At 40.6% G+C, this 25,216-nt stretch overlaps 1 protein-coding gene across 5 annotated transcripts in view; it reads right to left on the bottom strand.

Annotated features, from left to right (window-relative positions):
* The window catches only part of smurf1 (SMAD specific E3 ubiquitin protein ligase 1), a 129,367-nt gene that overhangs the window by 36,009 nt on the left and 68,142 nt on the right, over window positions 1-25,216 (bottom strand). For 4 of the 5 annotated variants that reach the window (XR_005945285.1, XR_005945286.1, XM_041206146.1 and 1 more), the window contains exons 2-4: window positions 13,470-13,508; window positions 9,805-9,913; window positions 3,297-3,430 (exon numbers count right to left, since the gene is read on the bottom strand). Coding sequence is in view for 3 of the 5 variants with exons in the window: in XM_041206146.1 (XP_041062080.1) it covers window positions 3,297-3,430; window positions 9,805-9,913; window positions 13,470-13,508 (282 nt within the window). In the remaining 2 variants the exon portion in view is untranslated. Of the gene's footprint in view, window positions 1-3,296; window positions 3,431-9,804; window positions 9,914-13,469; window positions 13,509-25,216 lie in introns of those variants that run through there. The other variant, XM_041206149.1, reaches the window with a different exon arrangement.

The raw sequence follows: 25,216 nt of genomic DNA, 5'->3' as shown, positions 1-25,216 counted from the left end.
GAAGTGGCTAGGATTGTTGACTTAGCAAAACGAGTTGGAGGGGCGGGATTTGAAGACATGACCACAGCTGAAGTGGATGAGTTGCTTCAATTTCATCAAGAGGAACTCTCTATGGAGGAAATGGTTGAACTAATGAAATTAAATAAACCCAAACAAGAGTAGGAGCTACAGCAGGAAGAAGAGCCTAAAAAGGCTCAATTCACAACCAAAATGATGGCAGATCTCTTCAGGTCAGCCGAAGATTTGAAAAAACAAGTGACAGGCCATGATACGAGCATGGAAAGAAGCAATGCCTTTTGTAGTGCGATTAACACAGTTATTGCTCCTTACTGAGAACTTTACAAACAAAAAGAAAAGCAGTCAACAATAACATAGTTCTTTTCATCCACATCAACACCTGCATTGGCCACGTCACCCACTCCCACTACTGTGAACTATGAGGAGGATAGTGATAGACATCAAAAAGATCATAGGCTGGCGGAACGGGCAGACATGTGGCAGAAGTATGAAGAGATACCTTTTGGTAGGAAGAACAAGGAAAGGCAATATAAAGGATACAATTTTAAAGGCGGTGTAGGAGCAGAAGGACTTGGAGGTATAGGTTTACAAATCGTTGAAGGTGGCAGAGCCATTTGGGAATGTGGTTAAAAAGAACATACGTGATCCCGGGCTTGAGGCAGAGTACAAAAGCAAGGGAGTTATGGTGAGCTTTTATAAAACATTGGTTCAGCCTCAACAAAAACAGAATTACCTGGAAAAACTCAGCAGGTCTGGCAGCATCGGCGGAGAAGAAAAGAGTTGACCTTTCGAGTCCTCATGACCCTTCGACAGAACGGGTCCAAGTTCTGTCGAAGGGTCATGAGGACTCGAAACGTCAACTCTTTTCTTCTCTGCCGATGCTGCCAGACCTGCTGAGTTTTTCCAGGTAATTCTGTTTTTGTTTTGGATTTCCAGCATCCGCAGGTTTTTTGTTTTTATCATTGGTTCAGCCTCAACTGGAGTCGTGTGTCCAATTCTGGGCACCACATTTTAGGAGAGATGTGAAGTCATTTAGGAGCGTGCGGAAAAGATTCAAGAGAATGGTTCCAGGGATGAGGGACTTCAGCTGCGAGGATAGATTGGAGATGCTGGGGCTTTTCTCCTGAGGGAAGAGAAGGTCAAGAGGAAATTTGATAGAAGTGCTCAAAATCATGAGGGATCTGGACAGAATTGATAGGGATAAATTAATATCATTGGCAGAAGGGTCAAGAACCAGAGGGCACTGATTTAATGTGGTGGGCAAAAGGAAGGAGGAAAAATGGGCAAAACACAGAGGGAAAAACTTTATTTTATGCAGCAAATGGTTAGTATCTCGAATGCACAGTCTGACAGTGTGGTGGAGACAGATTCAATCATGGCTTTCAAAAGAGAATTGGATAATTATCCAAAAGAAAAAAAAATTGAAGATATCAATGGTCTGGTTAGCTGGACAGAAAAGCGGCAAATGGAATTCAATTTGGAGAAGTGTGAGGTAATGCATTTGGGGAGGGCAAACATGGCCAGGGGATACAAAATATATGGTAGGATACTGAGGAGTGTCCAAGAACAGAGGGATCCTGGAAGTGCATGCCTACAGGTTCCTGAAGTTAGCAGGACAGGTAGATAAGTGGATTAATTGGCATAGGAGTTACTTCCTTTTATTAACCAAGGCATAGAATGTAAGAGCAGGGAGGTTATGCTATAATTGTATAATACACTAGTTAGGCCACAGTTAGACTGCCACTTACAGTTCTGTTCACCATATTACAGGAAGGATGTGACTGTACTAGACAGAGTACAGAGATTAACAAGGATGTTATCAAAAATGGAGAATTTTAGCTATGAGGAAAGATCGGATAGGCTGGAGTTATTTCCTTTCTAACAGAGGAGGCTAAGGAGAGATTTAATTGAGAAATTATGAGGGGGCTAGATAGAGGATAGGAAGAACCTATTTCCTTTAGCACTGAAGCCAATAATCAGGGGCATAAATTTAAAGTAATTGGCAGGAGGAATAGAAGGAAATTGAGGATTTTTTTCATCACAGGCATTAGGGGTCTGGAACTCTGTCTGAAATGGTGGTGGAGGCAGAAACCCTTACTGTATTTAAAAAAACAATGGTATGCACTTGATGTGCTGTAAGCTACAGGGCTATTGACCAAGAGCCAGAAAGTGGGATTAGGCTGGATTGCTCTTTTTGGCTGGCACAAACAAGATGGACCAAATGCCTTCCTTCTGTGGATAAATTTTGCGTCTCTATGAACAAGAGCAGCAACGTTAGTAGAAAGCCACCTCCAAACTGCCCTCCAAGTCACTCAACATCCCAACTTTGACATACATCATTGGTGAGTCAATTTCTAGGAATTTCTTACCTCTCAGCACAAAAACAACAATGGCTCAAAGAATTGGCCACCATCTTCTCAATGCAACTAGGGATAAGTCATAAATGCAGCCTTGCCAATGACACCCAAATTCTGAGAATAAATAGGTATAAAAAAAGTTGTGCCACTTTGTACAGAGCCTTAGCTCAATGCCAGCACTCTTGGCTCAGTGAGAAGGCCATCAATTCAAGTCCCTCTCCAGAACCTTGGGCATATAATCTATGCTGAGACTTCAGTGCAGTATTAAACGTGTGCTGTTTCTGCTCTCACAGGCGGTTGTAAAATATCCCATGGCACTTTTCAAAGAACCAAGTGTTCTCCTGGTTACCTAGTCAATATTTACACTTCAATCATTAGCAAAAAAAAAACAGATTATTTACTTATTTATCTAATTGTTATTTGTGTGATATTCCATTTACAAACTGACTGCCACTTTACCCATATTACAAGGGACCAGATGACAAAAAAAGAACTTCATTGTCTATGAAGTGCTTTCTGAAATTCTGAGGTCATCAAAGGTACCATATTAATGCAAGTTCTTTGACTGTTTTTAAATAGATCCAGCTTTCTCTTCCAAAGGAATTCCAACACAACTTAGGTCACCTACACAAAACAAAGGAGAAAATGAGTAGCCCATCGCCACTTTCCAATTGCTGACACACTTTTAGTAAGGAGATACAGTCACTCTTTTGCTATTCTCTCCTCCATTGGAATACTCCACAATCACAAAGATCCCAAACTAACATATTATCTTGGATCAGGTGAAGTTCATCCCATCAGTACCAGGCTATTAGAGTGCCAGGAAAGCTTGAAAATTAAACTCAAATAATTAGTTAGTTAATCCTTGCTTATACATTAGTTCTACTGCCAAAAAAAATTATCAAGAGACAGACTACATACAGCCAGTGTCCTTTAGCCTACTGATGGCATTTGATAGCAGCCGAACACAGCCCAGAAAGCCAGCTCCCTGTTTCTTATGTATTTTCTTGTGATTCCATATGCTTATAGTAATTGAGTCTGCTTTTCCAATGTACCTGAAAAGGAAGAAGTTATGAGTATGAAAACAAAAGCATCACCACAAACAACATCAGATGCTGAAATTTCCCAAAGGTCTCCAACAATGCTTTCCCCATTTGACAGACTTATTACATATTAATTACTGCTGTGGGAGGAGGAGTTAAACTATTTGGCTTTGGAAGAAGCAACAGGATAAAGTAGGACTGATAGAAACAGGCATATTTGAAAAAAGAATAGTTCAAAAAGAGGATGGACCAGACCAGGGAAATACAAGGCACACTAGAATAGATTTGGAGTGCATGTGTGTAAATGCATGGGAGCGTGGTAAATAAGGTTGGTGAGCTGCAGATGCAAGTAGTCATGGGAGATTATGATATGGTGGCAATAATATGACTGAAATAGGGGGAGGAAAGGCATTTAATATTCCTGGCTGCAATATATTCATGAAAGATACAGAAGGTAAAAAAGGGTGGCAGGATTGACCAAAGATACTATTAAAGCAGTGGAATGAATCCTCAAGTGCATCATCACAATGGCAGAAACCAATTTGGTTAGAATTAAGGAATTGAGGAGCTATTACAATGCTGGGTGTATAATATGGGCCACCAAGAGTGGGAAGGAGAGAGAGCAGCAAATTTACACTTAAATTACAGAAAGGTGGGAGAACTACAGAGTAGTTTATTTTTTATTTATTTATTGAATGTAGGCATCACTGGCAATGTCAGCATTTATTGCCCATCCTTAGCTGCTCTTGAGAAGGTAGTGGGGAGCCACTTTCTTGAACCACTGTAGTCCACATGATGTTGGTACACCCACAGTGCTACTAGGAAGGGAGTTTTAAAATTTTAACAAAGCGATGCTGAAGCAACAGCAATATAGTTCCAAATCAGGATGGTGTGTGTCATGGCGAGGAACCTGCAGATGGTGGTGTTCCGATGCATCTAGTGCTCTTATTCTTCTATGTAGTATATATCGCAGTTTTTGAAGCTGCTGTCGAAGGAGCCTTGGCAGGCTACTGCAGTGCATCTTGTAGGCGGTACATACTGCTGCCACTGGTGCACCAGTGGTGCAGGGAGTAAATGTTTAAGTCAGTGGATGGGATGCCAGTCAAGTGGGCTGCTTTGTCCTGGAGATTGTTGGGCTTCTTCAGTAATGCTGGAGCTACACTCATCCAGGCAAGTAGGGAGTATTCCAACACTCTCCCGAACTGTGCCTTGAAGATGGCAGACAGGCTTTGGGAAGTCAGGAGGTGAGTTACTCACTGCAAAATTCCAAGCCTCTGACCTGCTTTTTTAGCACTGTTTTTATATGACTACTCCAGTTAAGATTCTGGTCAATGGTAACTCCCAAAATGTTGTTGATGGGGGATTCAGCGATGGTCTTGCTGTTGCACTTCTAGGGAATGGTTAGATTCTCTTGTTAGAGATGGCCATTGCCCCGCACTTGTGTATTGTGAATATTACTTGCCACCTAGCAACCCAAGCCTGAAAGTTGCCCAGGTCTTGCTGCATTTAAGCACAGACTGCTTCAGTATGAGGAGTTGCGCAAACTAAACACTTTGCAATCATCAGCAAATATCTCCAATACTAGCCTTATAATCGAGGGAAGATCATTGATGAAGATGGTTAGGCCTGGTACACTACCCTGAAGAATTCCTGCAGCCATATCCTGGGGCTGAGATAATTAGCCTCCAACAACCACAACCATCTTCCTATGTGCTAGGTATGACTCCAACAAATGGAGAGATCATTCCTGATTTGCATTTATCTCAATTTTGCTAGGGCTCCTTGATACCACAATTGGTCAAGTGCTGCCTTGATGTCAAAGGCAGTCACTCTTACTTCACCTCTGGAATTCAGCTCTTTTGTCCATGTTTGAACCAAGGCTGTAATGAGGTCAGGAGCTGAGAGGCCCTGGCGGAACCCAAATTGAGCATCAGTAAGCGGGTTATTGCTGAGTAAGTGCCACTTGATAGCACCATTGATGGCTTCCATCACTTTGCTGATGATCAAGAGTAGATCGATAGGGTGCCATTTGGATGGTTTGGACTCATCCTGATTTTTGTGGACAGGGCACACCTGGGCAATTTTCTACATTGTTGGTGGATGCGAGTGTTGTAGCCGTACCGGAACAGCTTGGCTCAGGGCACGGCTCGTTCTGGAGCACAAGTCTTCAGTACTACAGTTGAGCTGATGTCAGGGCCCATGTCCTTCACTGCATCCTGTACAAAGGCCATTTCTTGATTTCACATAGAGAGAATCAAATAGGCTGAAGACTGGCATCTATGATGCTTGGGAACTCAGGGGGAGGCTGAGATGGGTCCTCCATTCAGCATTTGTGGCTGAAGGTGGTTGCAAGTCTTTTGCACTGCACTTGGGCCAAATCAGTGCATTGAAATTAGTCCTCCTTCAGTGCAGTATTTTACCATTTGATTCATCTTTGTCCATTTCCATGACAACCTGTCATGGGCTCCCCATCATTGAAGGTGCGTTTGTTTGTGCAGCCTCCTCCTCTGGTTGGAGGTTTAATTGTCCACCACCATTCATGGCTGGACATAACAGGACTGTAAAGCTTTGATCTGATCTGATCTGTTCTGTTAGTTATGGGATTGTGAAATAAGTGGAATTTCATTTACCTGAATACAGTCTGGGATAATAACTGTGTAAAGGGACAAATGAATTTCTGAAATGCATCCAAGAGAATTTTCTTGATCGGTATGTCTCCAGCCCAATGAGAAAGGAAGCAGTGCTGGATCTAGTTCAGGGCGATGAAGTAGGGTAAGTGGAGCATGTTTCAGTGGGGCAACATTTAGGAAACAGTGATCACAATAGCATTAGGTTTAGGAGTTGTTATGGAAATGGACAAAGATAAATCAAATGTTAAAATGCTCCACTGAAGGAGGGCTAATTTCAATGCACTGATTTGGCCCAAGTGCAGCGAAAATAAAGAGTTGCAGATAAAACAGTAAATGTACAATGGAAAGCTTTCAAAGAGGTGACAGTTTGGATAAAGGCTGGACACATTCCCACAAGGGGAACAGAAAGGCACCCAAAGCTAGAGCCTCTAAATTACTAAAGCTTTAAAGATTAAAATGAAACAGAAAAAAGCTCAATGATAAATGTCAAATTCATAATTCCGCTGAATCCAAAATAATCCGGAGAACTGACAAATAAAATAAGAGGGGCAAAAATAGTATGTGATAATAGATTGTGGGCTAACTTAAAAGAACAAAATGTTTTTTTATCTACATAAATAGTAAAGTATAGACAAAGGAAGGGTGGGGTGGGCCTGGGACCAAAAACTTCTTGTGAAGTTTGAGGTATTAATAATTATTTTGCATCTGTATTCATAAGAGAGAGGATGCTGCCAATATAGCAGGAGAGGGGGGAGTACTAATGATATTCAATAGGATAAAATTAGGTGCAGAGGAGGTTCTTAAAGATAGGTAACACTCAAAGTAGAAAAGTCACTGGGTTCAGATGAGATGTATACTAGGTTGCTGATAGAAGTAAAGGCAACAATTTTCCAATTCTCCCAAGACATGTGAGTAGTGCCAGAGGAATAGAGAATTGCAAATGTTTCAGACTTGTACAAAAAATGGGAGGATAAGCCTGGCAATTACAGGACAATCTGCACAACATTGCTGATGGGGAAACTTTTACAAAACAATAATCCAGAATGAAATTAATTGGCAGTTGAAAAATATGTATTAATAAATTAAACCCAACGTGGATTTGATAAACTTGTGTGACCAACTTAATGAAGAAACAGAAAAGGTTGATGAGATCTACATAGGCTTTAAACAAGCTTTTGAAAAGCAGCACTTAGCAGGCCTGGTATTAAAATTGAATTCATGGGATTAGAGGGACACCAACGATATAGAAAATTGTCCTAGGGACGGAAAGCAGAGAGTGGTGGTGAGCGATTGCTTTTCAGGCTAGAGGATAGTGTGTATGGATATCTCCCAGGGGTCAATGTCAGGACAGCTGATCTTTTTGATTTATATCAATGGCTTGGACTTGGATGTAAAGACCATAACTTCAAATTATGTAGATGACACAAATCTGGAAACAAACAATAATGAGAATAATAACAGACTACAGGGAAACATCAACAGACTGGTGAAACGAGCAGACACATGGCAGGTGAATTGTAACCCAAGGTGTGAACTGATTCATTTTGGAAGGAAGAATAAGAATTAGCTAATGTACAATGTTAAAGGGGGTGTACATGTGCAAGTGTTTAAAGATGGCAGGCCAAGTTGGAAAGGCTTTAAAATTAGAGGCATATACTACAAAAGCAAGGAAGTTGCATACTTTTATAAAACACTGATTAGGCCCCAACTGGAGTATTGAGGTTAATTCTGGGAACGACACTTTAGGAAGGATGTCAAATCCTTAGGGAAGGTGCAGAGGAAATTTACTAGAATGGTACCAGAAATGTTAAGTGGAGAAACCAGACAAACTGTTGTTGTTCTCATTAAAGCAAACAAGGTCAAGAGGAATTTGATAGTGCTGTTCAAAATCATGAAAGACTTCGATAGAATAAATAAGCAGAAGCTGCTTCCAGTGGCAGAATGGTCAGTAATCAGAGGATACAAATTTAAGGTAATTGGCAAAAAAGCCAGGGGTGACACAAGGAAAAGAAAAATTATACTGCAAGTTTGGAATGCACCCCTGAAAGGTCAGTGGTAGCAGATTCGAAAATAATTTTCAAAAGAGAATTAAATAAGTAAGGATATGGTTATGGTTGCCGGGTTATGGAGAACGAAACAGGAAGTGGAATCAATTGGATAGCTCTTTCAAAGAGCTGACACAGGCATGATGGGCTGAATGACCTCCTGTGCTATATCACTCAATGATTCTACAACACGCAAGACAGTCTAGTTGCATATAAACATAACCTCTTCAAATTGCAAACAAGCCATATTCACAAACACTGAGAGTGACTATTTTTATGTGAAATTTACATTCACTTCTAGCTGCATCATAACAAAACCATCATCAGCCATTTTAATGCATAGGACAGATACTGACAACATCAAGTCACAGTCAGATCACTCCCATCATCTGGTAGCAAGCTTCAGGAATGGTTCAATGTTTGGCCATGGTAATTGAAATAATTAAGACAAATATCAAAGATGAAAAAGTCATTGTGTTCTTTAGAACAACAATTTAACGATCACTGTATTAGTCAAAAATATTTTAGGTAATATGGACCAGTCACTGAATCACAGCTAACTGTCCTACATTGAAAATGCTAATCATCTTCAATGATGATGTAAGACCATAAAGCAGCACACTTTTTTTTTAACCAAATCTCATTTAGCAATTGCAATATCTGAAGTACCCCATATTCAACAATCAGAAGTAAGCTAAAATTGTGTCTTGATGCTATAATATCTGATTAAACCCCTACATTTTTGCAAATTGTCAGAATAAAGTGTCCAGAAGTAGTTTGCGGCATTAAGTTTTATCTAGTTTAGATTCAGTACAAAATTAATTTGTCAATTCTTTCAATTCCATTAACCAGAGCACAGGTTTTGTTAACTGATTGATAGAACTCAAAAAAAAAAACTGGGCAATAAGTTAAGCTCCAGAGAATCAATCCCTAGTGACCTCATGAAGGTGTGTGCATTGCATAACTCAAACATTTTACACCCGACCACCTCTCTGACTCACTTTTCTGCTTTATGACACTCCTTAAAACTGACCTCTTCGACCAAGTTTTTGCTCATTTGACCTAAAATCTCCTTACATGGCTCGGTGTTATACTTTGTTTTCTAATGTTCCGGTGAAGTGCCTTGGACATTTCATTATTTTAAAGGCGTTATATAAGTTGTTGTTGTTTTTGAGAAAAACTTTTCAATAGTACAAGGCAAAATAAACGTTAAGTGAGGAAGCATAAACTCATGACTTTTAACATTTATACGATGGAGGAAGATGGAACGGCAGGAGGAGTCTAGTCTGATATTCTGGATCAGTAATTTAATTCCTACAAAGCAACCATATCCTATATTCTGAAAATACCCAATTAAAATTGATAACAGAATGAAAATAGGTAAAATGTAACACCAGATTATGTCCTACTACAATTACAATTACTCTCCATTGGCCCGTATCCAAATACAAGTACAGCATTGTCAACATTAAATTTTGTATTTAGTGCTTCTACATAGATTAGTAATTTACCATTCTGTGTAGATGAAGGCAATCCCCTTTGATTCAAACACTTTGGTGCATTTTTTTAGATTTCTGTCCTTTTAAATAATGATTGTGATTTTAAAATGATTAAATTATCTAATTAAAAAGTAATTTAAAGCATAGTAAGCCCTAAGAATTACAAGACACTCCAAAAATAAAATGGTAGCTGCAGATTCAACTGCACTCACAAGTCATAGTGTTGGTTCCATTTTGGATCAAGCGTGTTTTTCACCGTGTCTGTCGAGTGACACTGTCCAGAGCCATCTACAATAATTTTGGCAAAAGGGTCAGGTAATCCTATGCAAGGCAAAACAAAAGAACCTTATTTAAAACAGGTAAACTGCTAATAATCTAGCAACATTTCAAATAGTTGGAAACTTCATTCCTGACCAAAAATACCTAAAAGGAAATCTAAAGTATTCATTGAACACAATTACTCATCATAAAAACAGAAAATGCTGGAAGAACTCAGCAGGTCTGGCAGCATCTGTGGAGAGAGAAACAGAGTTAACGTTTCGAGTCCGTATGGCTCTTCTTCAGAGCTAAAGAGAAGTAGTAATGTGCTGGATTTTATACTGTTTAAGAGGGGGTGAAGCAGGTGGAGCAAAATGGAAGGTCAGGGATAGGTGGGAGTCATACAGGCTCAAAACGTTAACTCCGTTTCTCTCTCCACGGACGCTGCCAGACCTACTGAGTTTTACCAGCATTTTCTGTTTTTATTTCCGATTTCCAGCATCTGCAATATTGTGCTTTTATCTCAGTGTACAATCATACATAATGTTGATTCCATTTCAGTTTCTAATAGCCCCCAATTGAAATTATAAACCCAAATGTTGCTCGTTACATAGGTGCATAAATGTCACTGCAATTCTTTCATTGTACATTGAAAAAGAAATCCCTATTGTTCCCGAGGTTTTAATTTAATTTTAAATTACTCTTTAAGTGAGTTAGGTTTCTGGATTCCAGCAGAGACGTAAGGGATGATTCCACGATGGCATTCACCAAGCTTATCCCCACGTTCTGCGAGGACATCTCGCTGAATTTAACAAACTAACAGAAGTGGCATCAAGTTCACCAGTCAAAAGTTCCCCACAACTCATTTTGGTACATGCCCAAGCGTGTACAGGCCTCTCTGAAGTTCCCAATTGTAGCCAAGCCTATGTAAATTAGTCCTATGACACTTTTTGCTTTTTTGTGTTCCTCAGTCCTTTGGCTTTACTCACCAGTCTAAAACCAGCACTTCTTGGGTTCCCTACTCTACTCTTTAGTCTTGTTGAGGCAGACAGAACAAACTGCATACAGCTATTTTTGACACCCACTTGAGCTTAAGACGCAAGTCTTCAAACCCAGACATAACTACATCTGGTAAAATATTTCTTTATTATCCACACTGCATTGGGGTGGCTGTCACTAGGTTGTACCAGTTACTTGAGTATGAAGCACAGAGTGATCAGAAAACAGAGTATTTCATAAACAGAAATGCTAAAGTCAAGAATTTGCTGTAAGTGGGGTCTCTAGATTAATGTTTGGAATTTGACTTAGAACAAGAGGACAAAGAGTCAGCATTGAGGAGGAGGAGGAAAAGAAAAATTGAGAAATGGGGGGAAACTGATGGGCACTCAGGAAGACTGTAAAAGTGATGTTGCATGAACAGCTGCATGGTCCTCAGGATATACTAGCACCATGAACATGCTATGCCTGATCATCACAAACTCTGCCATCTGTGTTTTTGCTGCACTGCTGACAGCATTAACATGTTCCTTTTGACAAGCAGTTAATTTCTCTACTTATATTTGTTACATAAGTGCTTCACTTTTTGCTTTGCCAATGCTTGACGCAGTATGACAATTCCCAACTAATGTTCTTCACTTTCTAGGTGCTATTTCAGTGGGATGAGTTAATGTGATAATAGCCTGTTGCTCATGAATGGAGAACTCAATTCATAGCTATGGCACTGAACTTCTTTATGCTTGGTCTCAAGATGACCCTTCAACAATTTCCAGCTCTTGTTAGTTATCTGCCAATTTACAACTGGAATGGGTGGATCATCTGGCATAACCTTGAAAGGTAATCAAGTGTGCTCGGGATTTATCCCAGTTGCTGGGTTTCCTTTGCAAATCACTAAACTGGATCTGTGTGGGAATATTAAACTTCACTGTGAAGTTCCACAACAAGGTATTCTCAAACCACACCCCTAGCATTTACAACCTAGAACTGGGCCTCCTGGAAATTTAAACCCAGGAACTCAATAGCCATGGTAACATCTTTAACAAGGAAATCTACATCTGTGTTTTGAACAACTATCCCCTGCAAAAAATTGCAACTAGCTGCATGATGGATTGCAAGTTTGCTATGTTTTTACACATGACATAACAGAACTGAACTTATGCCAATTTTCGAACGTGCCATGCAGGAGCCTCAAACATTCTCAAAGAGCTACGTAATGTGTTTCTCTTACACATATAGCCTCAGTAAGGTATATATCTATGGGTCCTGCAGTACACAATATCTAATCCTAGCCTTTTCTTCATTTTATTGCCCCTCTACTATTACATAAACTTGCTCTTCCTGATTATCCTATGGTGTGCGTATCTGAGCTGGTGCTTGTGAGGTCAGGAGTGCTTGACGGGTGCTCAAGTGAATTACTGGCTTCCTGCTTGTCCCTGGTGGCAGGCACAGCATCTTGGGAAGTCCTACATAAAAAGAAAAGAACAGTTGGCATGGTGCAATTTACAAATGGTCCTGCACACAGTAGCAAAGACAAAACAATTGAGTGCCATGTTGCTCCTGGACATGAATTGAGTGAACGAATTTGAAAGGTAAGTGAATAGAAAAGGTTGGAGAATACTTGTTTCACTGGCCTATCACAAAAGCCACCAAGCTCTCCCTGGTCTTATTGGCCTCCATCCTAATGATGTCTTGAGTTGCCTCCTCATAATAAATCAGACACCGCAAACTGGCAAGGCCAATGCCATTGTGCTTTCACACTCTATCATTGTGTGCAACCTCCACCTTAAAAGCAGACAAAATGTAAGCTTTCAGCACATGATTCTGACCTGAGAGGCAAACCAGTGCCCAGCCTTCATTCCACCTAGTGCAAATGGATGATTGCAAGTGGCATTTTGACTTTTTGGCATTACATGCAACAGTTGAGTGTGCTATTGGAAGCCTTTTCCATGCCAGCCTTATTCAGATTGAAGCTTCTTAACAAATGGCAGAGCAGGCTTGAGGGACCGATTGGTGTATTTCTGCTTTTCATTCATATGTTTGTATCACAACTATGGCGGTTTTGACATGCAGGATACAAGAAATCATGTTAGTGATTCCCATGGTCATTGTGGGTGCTGCAGTATGTTGGGATTTGGTGCCTGTGTCATGCCTAGTATTAAGTTGAGTTGTCAATCTTATCTTGGCACTTTTCTCCATGCCAGAGAATTTCTTCCTCATCTGCTCCCACTACCTACAGACCTGGGACACAACATTGACTTTATCATCCAATTCTTGCCACGAATACTGTAGATCTGATTGCAAAAGAGGGAACACCTCTGCCTGAAATATTCCAATCCCCCTTTATCTTGTCTCTTCCAACAAAAAATGTAAACTCTCCTCACAAAAGGTAGTCCTGCACATGAACTTTAGGAACATCCCATCTTTGGAACACTAGTTAACCTCAGCTACAATTAATGGTTGCAAAGAGCAACAGCTGACAATTTTGAATCCAGCGAGGTTTGTTCTCCATTCCCCTTGTTCAATTATTGTTGTATATGTAATGATATGGGACCCAAATTTGCCAAGTTTGAGGAGTCAGCCCTTTTCATAAGTAGAATTATAGAAACCAAAGTTTAATACTTACTGAAGAAATCCTTCTTAGCCAGATTTTTTGCACACAACACTGGAAGACAAAAATGTGAGATTCAATGTAATTTTTTCCTTCAAACTTTACCCCCTTTTCCAAAAATAACAACTCATTTTAAGGTACAGATTCACAAACACAGTAAACCTCAGCTCCATTTTGAAGTAGTCATTCATCAGGTGAATGACAATGAGTGCCAACAGTCTGCCATAAATAATATAGTAGTTTTGAAATTAATTCCATTTATTTTGTTTAATAACTTCCATTTAAGAGCATTAAAAAAGATTTTCTCAGTGCAATATGATTGAAGCCTGCCACAGGAACTTAACTGAGATCTGACTAGTACTGCAAGTCTGCATTCCACCACTTGGCGTCACTAAAAATTCAGATTTGCAGCAGTCAAAATAAAGAAATAAAAGCAAAAGGTCAGCTGACTTGCAAAGTTAAACATTGAATGCATTGATCAGAATGAGATACCTTAAAACAGTTGGATGAGTCATTGCTGACAGTTAATAAATTGCCTAAATTGAGTCATTAGAAATATAGTAATTTTGATTCAGACATATATATAATACTTATTCAGGCACAACTTGATATCTCAAGCCTGTATTACTTTCATTTTCATATTCTTATTCCAAATTTTTAAAGATTCATTGACAGGATGTTGGCTTCGCAGGCTGGACCAGCATTTATTGCCCATCCCTAATTGCCCTTGAGAAGATGATGGTGAGCTGTCCTCATGAACCCCTGCAGTCCTTGTGGTGTAGGTACACCCACAGTGCTGCTAGGGAGTTCCAGGATTTTGACCCAGTGACAGTGAAGGAGCAGTGATATATTTCCAAGTCAGGGTAACTTCCAGGTGGTGGTGTTCCTATGTATCTGCTGCCCTTTCTTTCCTGATAGTAATGGTCGTGGGTTTGGAAGGTGATGCCTAAGAAGCCTGGGTGAGTTTCTGGAGCGCATCTTGTAGATGGTACATACTACTGCTACTGTTCATCAGTGGTGGAGGGAGTGAATGTATGTGGAACGGGTGCCAATCAAGTGGGGCTGCTTTGTCCTGGATGGTGTCTAGCTTCTTGAGTGTTGTTGAAGGTGCACTCATCCAGGAAATTGGAGAGTATCCCATCATACTCCTGACTTGTGTCTTGCAGATGGTGGACAGGCTTTGGGGAGTCAGGAGGTGAGTTACTCGCCACAGAATTCCTAGCCTCTGACCTGCTCTTGTAGCTACAATATTTATATGGCTAGTCAATGGTAACCCCCACAATGTTGATAACGGGGGATTCAGCAATGGTAATGCCATTGAATGTCAAGTCGTGATGGTTAGATTCTCTCCTGTTGGAGATGGTCATTGCCTGGCACTTGTGTGGCGCGAATTTTACTTGCCACTTGTCAGCCCAAGCCTGGATATTGTCCAGGTCTTGCTGCATTTGGACATGGACTGCTTCAGTATCTGGGGCATCATGAATGGTGAACGTTGTGCAATCATCAGCGAACATCCTCACTTCTGACCTTATGATAGAAGGAAGGTTATTGATGAGGCAGCTGAAGATGGTTAGGCTTAGGACATTACCCTGAGGAACCTCTGCAGTGATGTCCTTGAACTGAGATAATGGACCTCCGACAACCACAACCATCTTCCTTTCTGCTAGGTATGACTCCAACCAGTGGAGTGTTTTGCCCCCGATTCCCATCGACTCCAGTTTAGCTAGGGCTCCTTGATGCCACACCAACAAAGTGCTGCCATAATGTCAAGTCACTCCTCAACTCACCTCTGGAGTTCAGCTCTTTAGTCCATGATTGAGCCAAGGCTGTAATGAGGTCAGAAGCTGAGTGACCCTGGCAGAGCCCAAACTGAGTGCCAGTACGCAGGTTATTGCTAAGCAAGTGCTGCTTGATAGCACTGTTGATGATCCCTTCCAATGCTTTACTGAAGGTTGAGAGGAGACTGATGGGGCGTTAATTGGCCGGATTGGATTTGTCCTGCTCTGTGTTCAGGACACTCCTGGGCAATTTTCCACATTGTCGGGTAGATGCCAGTGTTGTAGCTGTACTGGAACAGCTTGGCTAGAGGCACGGCAGGTTCCGAAGCACAAGTCTTCAGTATTATTGCTGGAATATTGTCAGGACCCATAGCCTTTGCAGTATCCAGTGCCTTCAGCCGTTTCTTGGTGTCACTTGGAGTGAATCGAATTGGCTGAAGACTGGCATCTGAGATGCTGGGGAGGCCAAGATGGATCATCCACTCGGCACTTCTGGCTGAAGATTGTTGCAAATATTTCAGCCTTATCTTTTGCTCTGATATGCTGGGCCCCTCCACCATTGAGGATGGGGATATTTGTGGAGCTTTCTCCTCCAGTGAGTTGTTTAATTGTCCACCACCATTCATGACTGGATGTGGCAGGGCTGCAGAGCTTAGATCTGATCCATTGGTTGCGGAATCCCTTAGTTCCATCTACCACTTGCTGCTTATGTTGTTTGGCATGAAAATGGTCCTGTATGCCTGGTGCTGCTCCTGGCATGCCCTTCTGCACTCTTTATTGAATCAGGGTTAATCCCTGGCTTGATGGCAATGATAGGCTGAGGGATAAGCCAAACCATGTGGTTACAGATTGTGGTTGAACACAGTCCTGCTACTGCTGATGGACCAGAGAGCCTCATGGTTGCCCAGTCTTGAGTTGTTAAATCTGTTTGAAATCTATCCCATTTAGCATGGTGGTAGTGCCACACAACACAATAGGGGGGGGGAATCCTCAATTCCATAACTTAAGCAAAAAGCTATATGAAACAGAATTAAATGGAATATATAGCCAGAAACAAGGCCATTCAACTCAACCAGTCCATGCCAGCATTTATGCTCCATTCAGTCCTCTTTTTATCTAAAACATAGCCCTCTATTCCATTCTCCTTCATATGCTTATCCAGTCTCCCCTTAAATGCATTTCTATGCTATCCGCCTCAATCCCTCTGTGTCGGTGAGTTTCACTTTCTCATTACTCTCTGGGTAAAGTTTTTCTTCTTTGATTTCTTAGTGACTATCTTGCATTGATACCTCTAGTTTTGTTCTTCCCTACAAATGGAAACACTTTCTCCATGTTTACCTTATCAAAACCTCTATTAGGTTTTGCCCCCCTCAGTCTTGACTTTTCAAGAGAAAAAAGACCCAACCTGTTAATCCTTCCTGATAAGAATGTAAGGTAATGCCTGATACCATCCTTGTCAATTATTTTTGTACCTGGTCCAATGCCTTTGTATCCTTTTTATATTATGACCTCCAGAACTGCACACAGTACTCCAAACATGGTTTAACCAAGATTTGAAATAAGTTTAGTATAATTTCTCACCTTTTCAATTCTATCCCTCCAGAAATAACTCCAATACTTGGTTTTCTTTCTTTTTCAAATGGTCTTATTAACCTATTCACATCCTATTTTGAGTGATTTGTGTCTGTACTCCCAGGTCCCTTTGCTCCTCTACCCCAATTGGATTTTTATTTTCTGAAACGTGACCTCCTTACTTTTCTTACGGAGCTGTAAGATCTCACATTTATGTGTTGACATTCATTTGCCAATTATATGCCCATTCTGCATGTTTTTTCATGTTCTCTTGTAATTTGTACCAGTCCTCCTTTTATTTTGATAATCTCCCCACAATCCCAACCAATCCATTTCACCATATGATGTTATCTGCAAATTTAGAATTTGTGTTTTTAATTCCAAAGTTTAAATGGTTAATATAGCTTGTGAACAATGGTCATTTTTACTGATTTTTGTGGGACTCCCTTATCCACCTTCTGCCTCTCCGAATAATTACTCTTTACCCCTATGCTCCTTGGCCCTGACTCCACATGCTCTGATCTTACTAGTCTACTATATGGCACCTTATCAAAAGTCTTTTGAAAATCTACGTAAATTACATCAACTACAGCACCCTTCTGTACTCTGTCACCTCCTCAAAAAATTCAATAATGTTGGTCAAACAAGGCTTTCCCTTTTGAAATCCATGCTGACTATTTATTATTAGATTTTCAATCGAGCTGTTTTTCTATTTCTTCCTTTGGTAGGGATTCCATTATTTTTGTTACCATGAATGTTAAGTTGATGAATCAAAAAAGCTCCCTCGATATGATCCAGCTCCTTTCTTAAATAGGTATTACGTTAGTTATCTGCCAGTCTTCTGGTACTACACTTTTTAAATGGATGTATGCCATCTTCCTATGTTCTTTTACAGTGCGTGATTGTAACTGTCCTGACCAGGGGTTTGGTAAGTTTATTTAATATTTCTCTTCATTTTATTTTAACCATACATAATAATGCAACTCTAAATGCAAATAGAAAGAACACCGTGAAACTGGAATGGTGTATAACAGAATGAGGGACAGGTGGTTTGTAATTAGTGTTCTGAATAGCTGATGGATGTTATGCATGATGTTTATAAAAGTACGAATATATTTTCTGGAGTATAACATAATCTAAACATTTCCGCTGCAAATATTTATTAAACGATGAAATAATGTACTATTTTGATACAAGGTGTATTATCAATAGATGCAAGAAAGTGTGGTGAATCTTCTGGCAAAGTAACTCCAATCATAAGAAGTTAAAGTAAAAGAGGAAAAACAAACCAGAATTCTAGCAACGACCGACATTCCTTTAACCTATGGTCAGTTTTTCAGATATATACAGGTGGTTCCACAAGCTATTAACTGAATGAAAAAAATAATATTTGGGTGGCAAAGGGTATGGGTCAAGTTTGTAAAGGGTTTGCTCAAAGTTCTGTATGTGGAGTCTTTCTGGAGGTTGATTTTGGAATTTGCTTGAAAACCTGGCTTGACAATTAAAATGTGTAAACTGAGATTCTCTACACAAATCAGCTTTCAAGCCACATATAAACAGTAAGTTTATGATCAGGGATCGAATCTGGGGTTTTGTGAGTGACATCCAGTGGTGTCCAGCATCAGTCAACGTGTCAAGTTCCAGCTAATTTCAGAAATTCGCATCATAGACTTTACAAATTAGCCATGTACGGCAGCAGAAGTCATTTTACCAGTCAAAGCAGCTAGATGGCTCTGAACTGAATGCAAAATTTGTTGGTTTCTTCTCAAGTATGAATTGGTTCAATAGCAGCGCTACAGCAGATAAGTCAGGATTTTCTTAATGGTACATTCCTCACATAATTCTACATGATTATCAATGGATGCTTGTGTAACTCTTTCGAGTACAAACACGTTTCCATCTGTTTCAGATGAAGTTACATTGTTTCATAGTTTTGCCATTGTGAGATTTGAACTCTTGATCTTGGGGTTACAAACCCAGTACCATAACCACTTGGCTATTTAGGCCAAGCCTCGATAAGTCAGGATGTCGGTTATCGATTTTGAGCACATAAACTGGCACTTGTGCAGTTCAGAGAGTGCTGCATTGTCTGATAAGACAATGGGCCTTGTTCAGCTGGATACAAAGGGTCCTAATCTTATTCAAAATAAAGCAGGGGTGTTCTCTCTGTCCTAGCCAATTTTTATCCTTCAACTAACTTAATCAAACCAATTTATCTAATCACATCTCATGTGCTGTTTGTGGGACCTCATTGAATACAGACTGGCTGCTGCATTTGTCTACATAAGAAACGTGATTACACTCAAAGTAATTAATTGGTTGTAAAGTGCTTCTGGTATAGCAGAGGACTTAAAAAGCAATATATAAACACAAATTACTTCCTATACGGCCACTTCTCAGTAAATAGTTTCTTTGTTACAGTAATAGAACTATAAACCTTGTTTTATATTAAAAAGAACCATCACTGTTGAAACAAAGTCAAGTTTCATGTTTCATAACGGAGGTGATAAATTAGTGTTCAGAAACTGATATGCAATTACTGACAACCAGAAGAATGCCTCCCCTTTTCAAAATGTTTGATGAAATACCCAGAATAAGGTGACTAACAGCTTCTTTGTGAGTACAAGCACTCATGTAGATTGGGAAAATCAAATTGGCAGAGGTAGACATGAGCAAGAATTCATAGAGTGTATTCGGGACAGTTTCCTAGAACAATATGTTGTGAATCCAACCAGGGATCAGGCCATTTTGGATCTAGTGATGCATAATGAAGCAGGTTTAATAAATGATTTCAGAGTAAAGGATCCCCTAGGAAACAGTGACCATAATATGGTAGAATTTAGCATTCAGTTTGAGAGTGAGAAACGGGTCAGAAACAACTGTGCTAAACTTAAATAAGGGTAATTACAATGGAATGAGGGGAGAGTTGGCTGCAGTGGACTAGGAAAGGAGTTTAGCAGAAAAGACGGTTGATGAACAATGGCAGATGTTTAAGAAAATAGTTCATGACTCTCAACAAAGATATATCTCAGGAAGAATAAGGATTCTAGGAAGGGGATAAACCAACCATGGTTAACTAAGGAAGTTAAGGTTAGTATCAAATTGAGAGAAAAAATATAGTATGTGGCACAGATTAGTGGTAAACCAGAGGATTGGGAAAGTTTTAAAAACCAACAAAAGATGATCAAAAAATAATAAACAGGGAGAAAATAAACTTTGAGGGAAAACTAACAAGTAAACTAGCAAATAATATAAAAATGGACACTAAGAGCTTCTTTAAATATATAAAAAGGAAGAGAGAGGCCAAAGTGAACACAGGCCCCTTAGAGAATGAGACTGGGGAAATAATAACGGGGATCCAGGAAATGGCAGGGGAGGAGTTGAATAAATGCTTTGCTTCAGTCTTCACGTAGAAGACACTAATAGCATTCCAAAAGTACTAAACAATTAAGCAGCAAAAGTGTGTGGGGTGGGGGGGGGTGCAGGAAGGGAATAAATACAATTAGTATCACTAGAGAAAAAATATTAGGGAAACTAATGGGGCCAAAGGTGGATAAGTGCCCTGGACCTGATGGGTTGCATTCTAGGATATTAAAGGAAGCAGCTACAGAGATAGTGGATGCACTGGTAGTAATTGGTAGTAATCTTCCAAGAATCTTTAGATTCTGGAACAGTCCCAGAGGATTGAAGAACGGCCAACATAACACCTTTATTCAAAAAGGCTGGGAGCCAAAAAATAGGTAACTATAGTTTGCTTGACATCTGTCATTGGGAAAATGTTAGAGTCTATTATAAAGTATGTAATAGCAGAACATATAGATATGCATAATATAATCAAGCAGAGTCAGCATGGCTTCATGCCTAACAAATGTATTAGAATTCTTTGAGGAGGTAACAAGCAGGGTAGATAAAGGAGAACCAGTAGATGTAATATATTTGGATTTCCAAAAGACATTCATTAAGGCACTGTACATCAGGCTACTTAATAAGATAAGAGCCCATGGTGTTGGGGGTAGTGTATTAGCATGTATAGAGGATTGGCTAACTAATAGAAGCCAGAAACAAAAACAAAAATAGCTGGAAAAACTCAGCAGGTCTGACAGCATTGGCGGAGAGGAACACAGTTAATGTTTCGAGTCCGTATGACTCTTCGTCAGAACTTTGCTTTTATAATAGAAGTCAGAGTTGGGATAACGGGGGCATTTCAACCTGTAACAAGTGGAGTGCCACAGGGATCAGTGCTGGGGCCTCAGTTATTATATTAATGACTTAGATGAGGGACGTGAATGTACTATTGCCAAGTTTGTGGATGACACAAAAATAGGTGTGAAGGCAAGTGGTGAGGATGACACAAAGAGTCTACAGAGGATATAGACAGGTTAATCGAGTGGGAAAATGTGAGGTTATGCACTTTGGCAGGAAGAATAGAGAAGCTGAATATTATTTAAATGGAGAAAGACTGCAAAAGGCTGCAGCACAGAGGGATTTGGGAGTCCTTGTGCATGAATCCCAAAAAGCTAACATACAAGTTCAACAGGTAATAGGGAAGATAAATGGAATGTTGGCCTTTATTTCAAAGGGAATGGAGTATAAAAATGGGGAAATCTTCCCTATTGCTAAAACTATACAAGGCACTAGTTAGACCACACCTAGAATACTGTGAACAATTTTGGTCCCCTTATCTAAGGAAAGATATACTGGCATTGGAAGCAGTCCAGAGAAGGTTCACTAGGTTGATCCTGGGTATGGAGGGATTTTCTTATGAGGAGAGGTTGAGTAGATTGGGCCTGTACTCATTGGAGTTTAGAAGAATGACAGGTGACCTTATTGAAACATATATGATTCTTAAGGGGCTTGACAGGGTAGATGCTGAGAGGTTGTTTCCCCTTGTGGGAGAGTCCAGGACCAGAGGGCATAATCTCAGGTTAAGGGGGCACCCACTCAAAACAGAGATGAGGAGGAATTTTTTCTCTCAGCAGGTAGTTAATCTGTGGAATTCTTTACCGCAGAGGGCTGTAGAGGCTGGGTCATTAAGTATATTCAAGGCAGAGATAGACAAATGTTTAATCAGTAAGGGAATCAAAGGTTATGGGGAAAAGGTAGGAGAATGGGGTTGAGGATTATTAGAAAAGCCATGATCTCACTGAATGGCAAAGCAGACTCGATGGGCTGAATGGCCTACTTCTACTCCTACATCTTATGGTCTATTAGCAATTCACATCCATTTGTAAACCCTTTATGATATAAAGTTAGCTTTTCAGTAGTTCAAATGGAGCAGCTGCTACTGCAACAGATACTATTTAGCAGATAGTCAAAGCACAAGCAAACCCTAAATATGCTCACCTTTGAAGGAACCCAGTAATACCCATAAACGTTGATTTTAGTATAATGAAACAGCACTTAATGTACATGTCACCAAACTTTCATATACAAGATTATATTTTTATTCGCTGAACAGCTGTGATAGTTTTAAGTCCATGAAAATTAATGCCTTCAGGATGGGATGCCAAAGTTTCTGAGGTACAAAATGAAGTCAATCTTAGTTGCTCTCAATGAATATTCTCCAGTGCACTAGCTATACTGTAAGGTAAAATATGTAAATTTGTGTTTTGTGGAGATGTATGCACATGTATGTTTTAGAATGACAACAGCAATTAGTAACTCTTCTTCAGGCTACGATCTCATTTACTGCTAGAATTGTTTTGGAGAAACTACTGTATATACTAGAGTAAAAGTCGATCTCGTGTAAAGGTTGACACCCCCCCTCACCCACTTCTGCCCAAAAATCCTAACACTTTGCTTGCCTTCTCACCTGCAGGCCAACTCTCCCACTTGCCACTTCCCTACTCAACTCTCCCACTTGCTGCTTTCTTCCCAAACCTCACTGTGAACAAGGGTTCAGTAGAGGGGCAGCAAGAGGGAGAAAGCAAGCAAAAGGAGTAGCAAGCAGAAAAGTTGGGTAGGGAAGTGGCGAGCGTGAGTGTCGGACAAGGAAGCAGCGAGTGGGGGATTCAGACAGGGAAGCATCAGGTGGGATAGAATCTCGGTGAGTGGGAGAGGCCGCTCCAAAATGGCACCAATCAGGTCATGCAGGCTCTGTCAGCCCAGGCGCAAAACAATACTAATACTGTGTAGAGAGTTAGGGCCCTCGGTAAATCTTAAACTTTGTGAATATTTTAGAATTTAATCACTTAAAGTGGAATATGGCGATTGAGTGTGGCTTTGCTCTGCCCGTACCAAAGAAAATGCAGATTTTAACCCCTCAAAAATATTACTCATGTATAAGTTAACCCTCTACTTTTTGTCTCAAGATTTGGTCTCTACACAAGTATATACAGTATATGGTTCACAACACATCAATGCAAAAGATAAGGCTGAAGAACTTGCAACAATCTTCAGCCAGAAGTGCCGAGTGGATGATCCATCTTGGCCTCCTCCGGGGGTCTCCAGCATCACAGATGCCAGTCTTCAGCCAGTTCAATTCATTCCACATATCATCAAGCAACAGCTGAAGGAACTGGATACTGCAAAGGCTATGAGCCCTGACAATGTTCTGGCAATAGTACTGAAGACTCATACTCCAGAACTTACCGTGCCCCTAGCCAAGCTGTTCCAGTATAGCTACAACACTGGCATCTACCCGACTATGTGGAAAATTGCTCAGGTATGTCCTGTATGTGTAAAGCAGGACAAATCCAACCCGGTCAATTACCTCCCCATCAGTCTACTCTCGATTATCAATAAAGTGATGGAAGGGGTCATCAATGGTGCTATCAAGCGGCATGTGCTTAGCCATAATCTACTCAATGACGCTCAGTTTGGGTTCTGTCAAAGTTACTCAGCTCTTGACCTGATTACAGTCTTGGTTCAAACATGGACAAAAGAGCTGAGCCCCTGAGGTGAGTTGAGAGTGACTGCCCCTAACATCAAGGCAGCATTTGACTGAGTGTGGCATCAAGGAGCCCTAGCAAAACTGCAGTCAATGGGAATCAAAGGGAAAACTCTTCACTGTTTGAAGTCAAACCTAGCACAAAAAAAGATGGTTGTGGTTGTTCGAGGTCCATCAGCTCAGTCCCAGGACATCACTGCAGGAGTTTCTCATGGTAGTGTCTGAGGCTCAACCATCTTGAGCTGCTTCATCAATGACCTTCCTTCCACCATAAGGTCAGAAGTGGGGATGTTCGCTAATGATTGCACAATGTTCAGCACCATTCACGACTCCTCAGATACTGAAGCAGCCCATGTCCAAATGCAGCAAAACCTGGATATTATCCAGGCTTGGGTTGACAAGTGGCAAGTAACATTCGGGCCACGCAAGTGCCAGGCAATGACTATCTCCAACAAGAGAGAATCTAACCATCACCCATTGATGTTCAATGCCATTACTATCGTTGAATCTCCCACTATCAACATCCTAGGGGTTACCATTGACCAGAAACTGAACTGGACTAGCCATGTAGATACTGTGGCTATAAGAGCAGGTCACAGGCTTGAAATCCTGTGGTGAGTAACTCACCTCCTGACTCCCCAAAGCCTGCCCACCATCTACAAGGCACAAGTCAGGAGTGTGATAGAATATTCTCCACTTGCCTAGATGAGTGCAGTTCCAACAACACTCAAGAAACTTGCTACCATCCAGGACAAAGCAGTCCATTTGATTGGCACTCATTCCACAAACATTCACTCTCTCCACCACCGACAAACAGTGGCAGCAGTGTGTACCATCTACAAGATGCGCTGCCAAAACTCACCAAGGCTCTTTCAGCAGCACCTTCCAAACCCACGATCACTACCATCTAGAAGAAAAGGGCAGCAGATACATAGGAACACCATCACCTGGAAGTTACACTCCAAGCCACCCACCATCCTGGTTTGGAAATCACCACTCCTACACTTCGAAAATGACCATTCACTCTAAATAACATTCTTTCTGTAAAACACCATCTGATGACTGAGAATCTTTAAAGTATATGCAAAAAGAAAGAAAGTATTTGAGGTGAGAATGACTGCCCTTGTGATAAGGCCACATTTGACCTAGGGTGACATCAAGGAGCCCTTTCAGAAATAAGTTAACAGGAATCATGAGGGAAACTCTCTACTAGTTGGAGTCATACCTAACACAAAGGAACATGGTTGTGGTTGTTGGAGGTCAATCATCTCAGCCCATAAGACATCACTTCAGGACCTCCTCAGAGTAATGTCCGAGGCCCAGCCATCTTCAACTGCTTCATCCCTCCATCATAAGATCTGAAGTGAGAAAGTTCACTGATAATTGCACAGTGTTCAATACCATTTGCAACTCCTCAGGTACTGAAACAGTTCCATGTCTAGATGTAGCAAGACCTGGACAATATTCAGACTTGGGCTAATAAGTAGCAAGTAACATTCCCACCACACAAGTGCCTGGCAATG

The sequence above is a fragment of the Carcharodon carcharias genome, chromosome 15 (genome assembly GCF_017639515.1).
Source record: "Carcharodon carcharias isolate sCarCar2 chromosome 15, sCarCar2.pri, whole genome shotgun sequence".
NCBI lineage: Eukaryota > Metazoa > Chordata > Chondrichthyes > Lamniformes > Lamnidae > Carcharodon > Carcharodon carcharias.
Note: the sequence above shows the minus strand (reverse complement) of the source record. Positions and strands in the feature narration are given on the sequence as shown.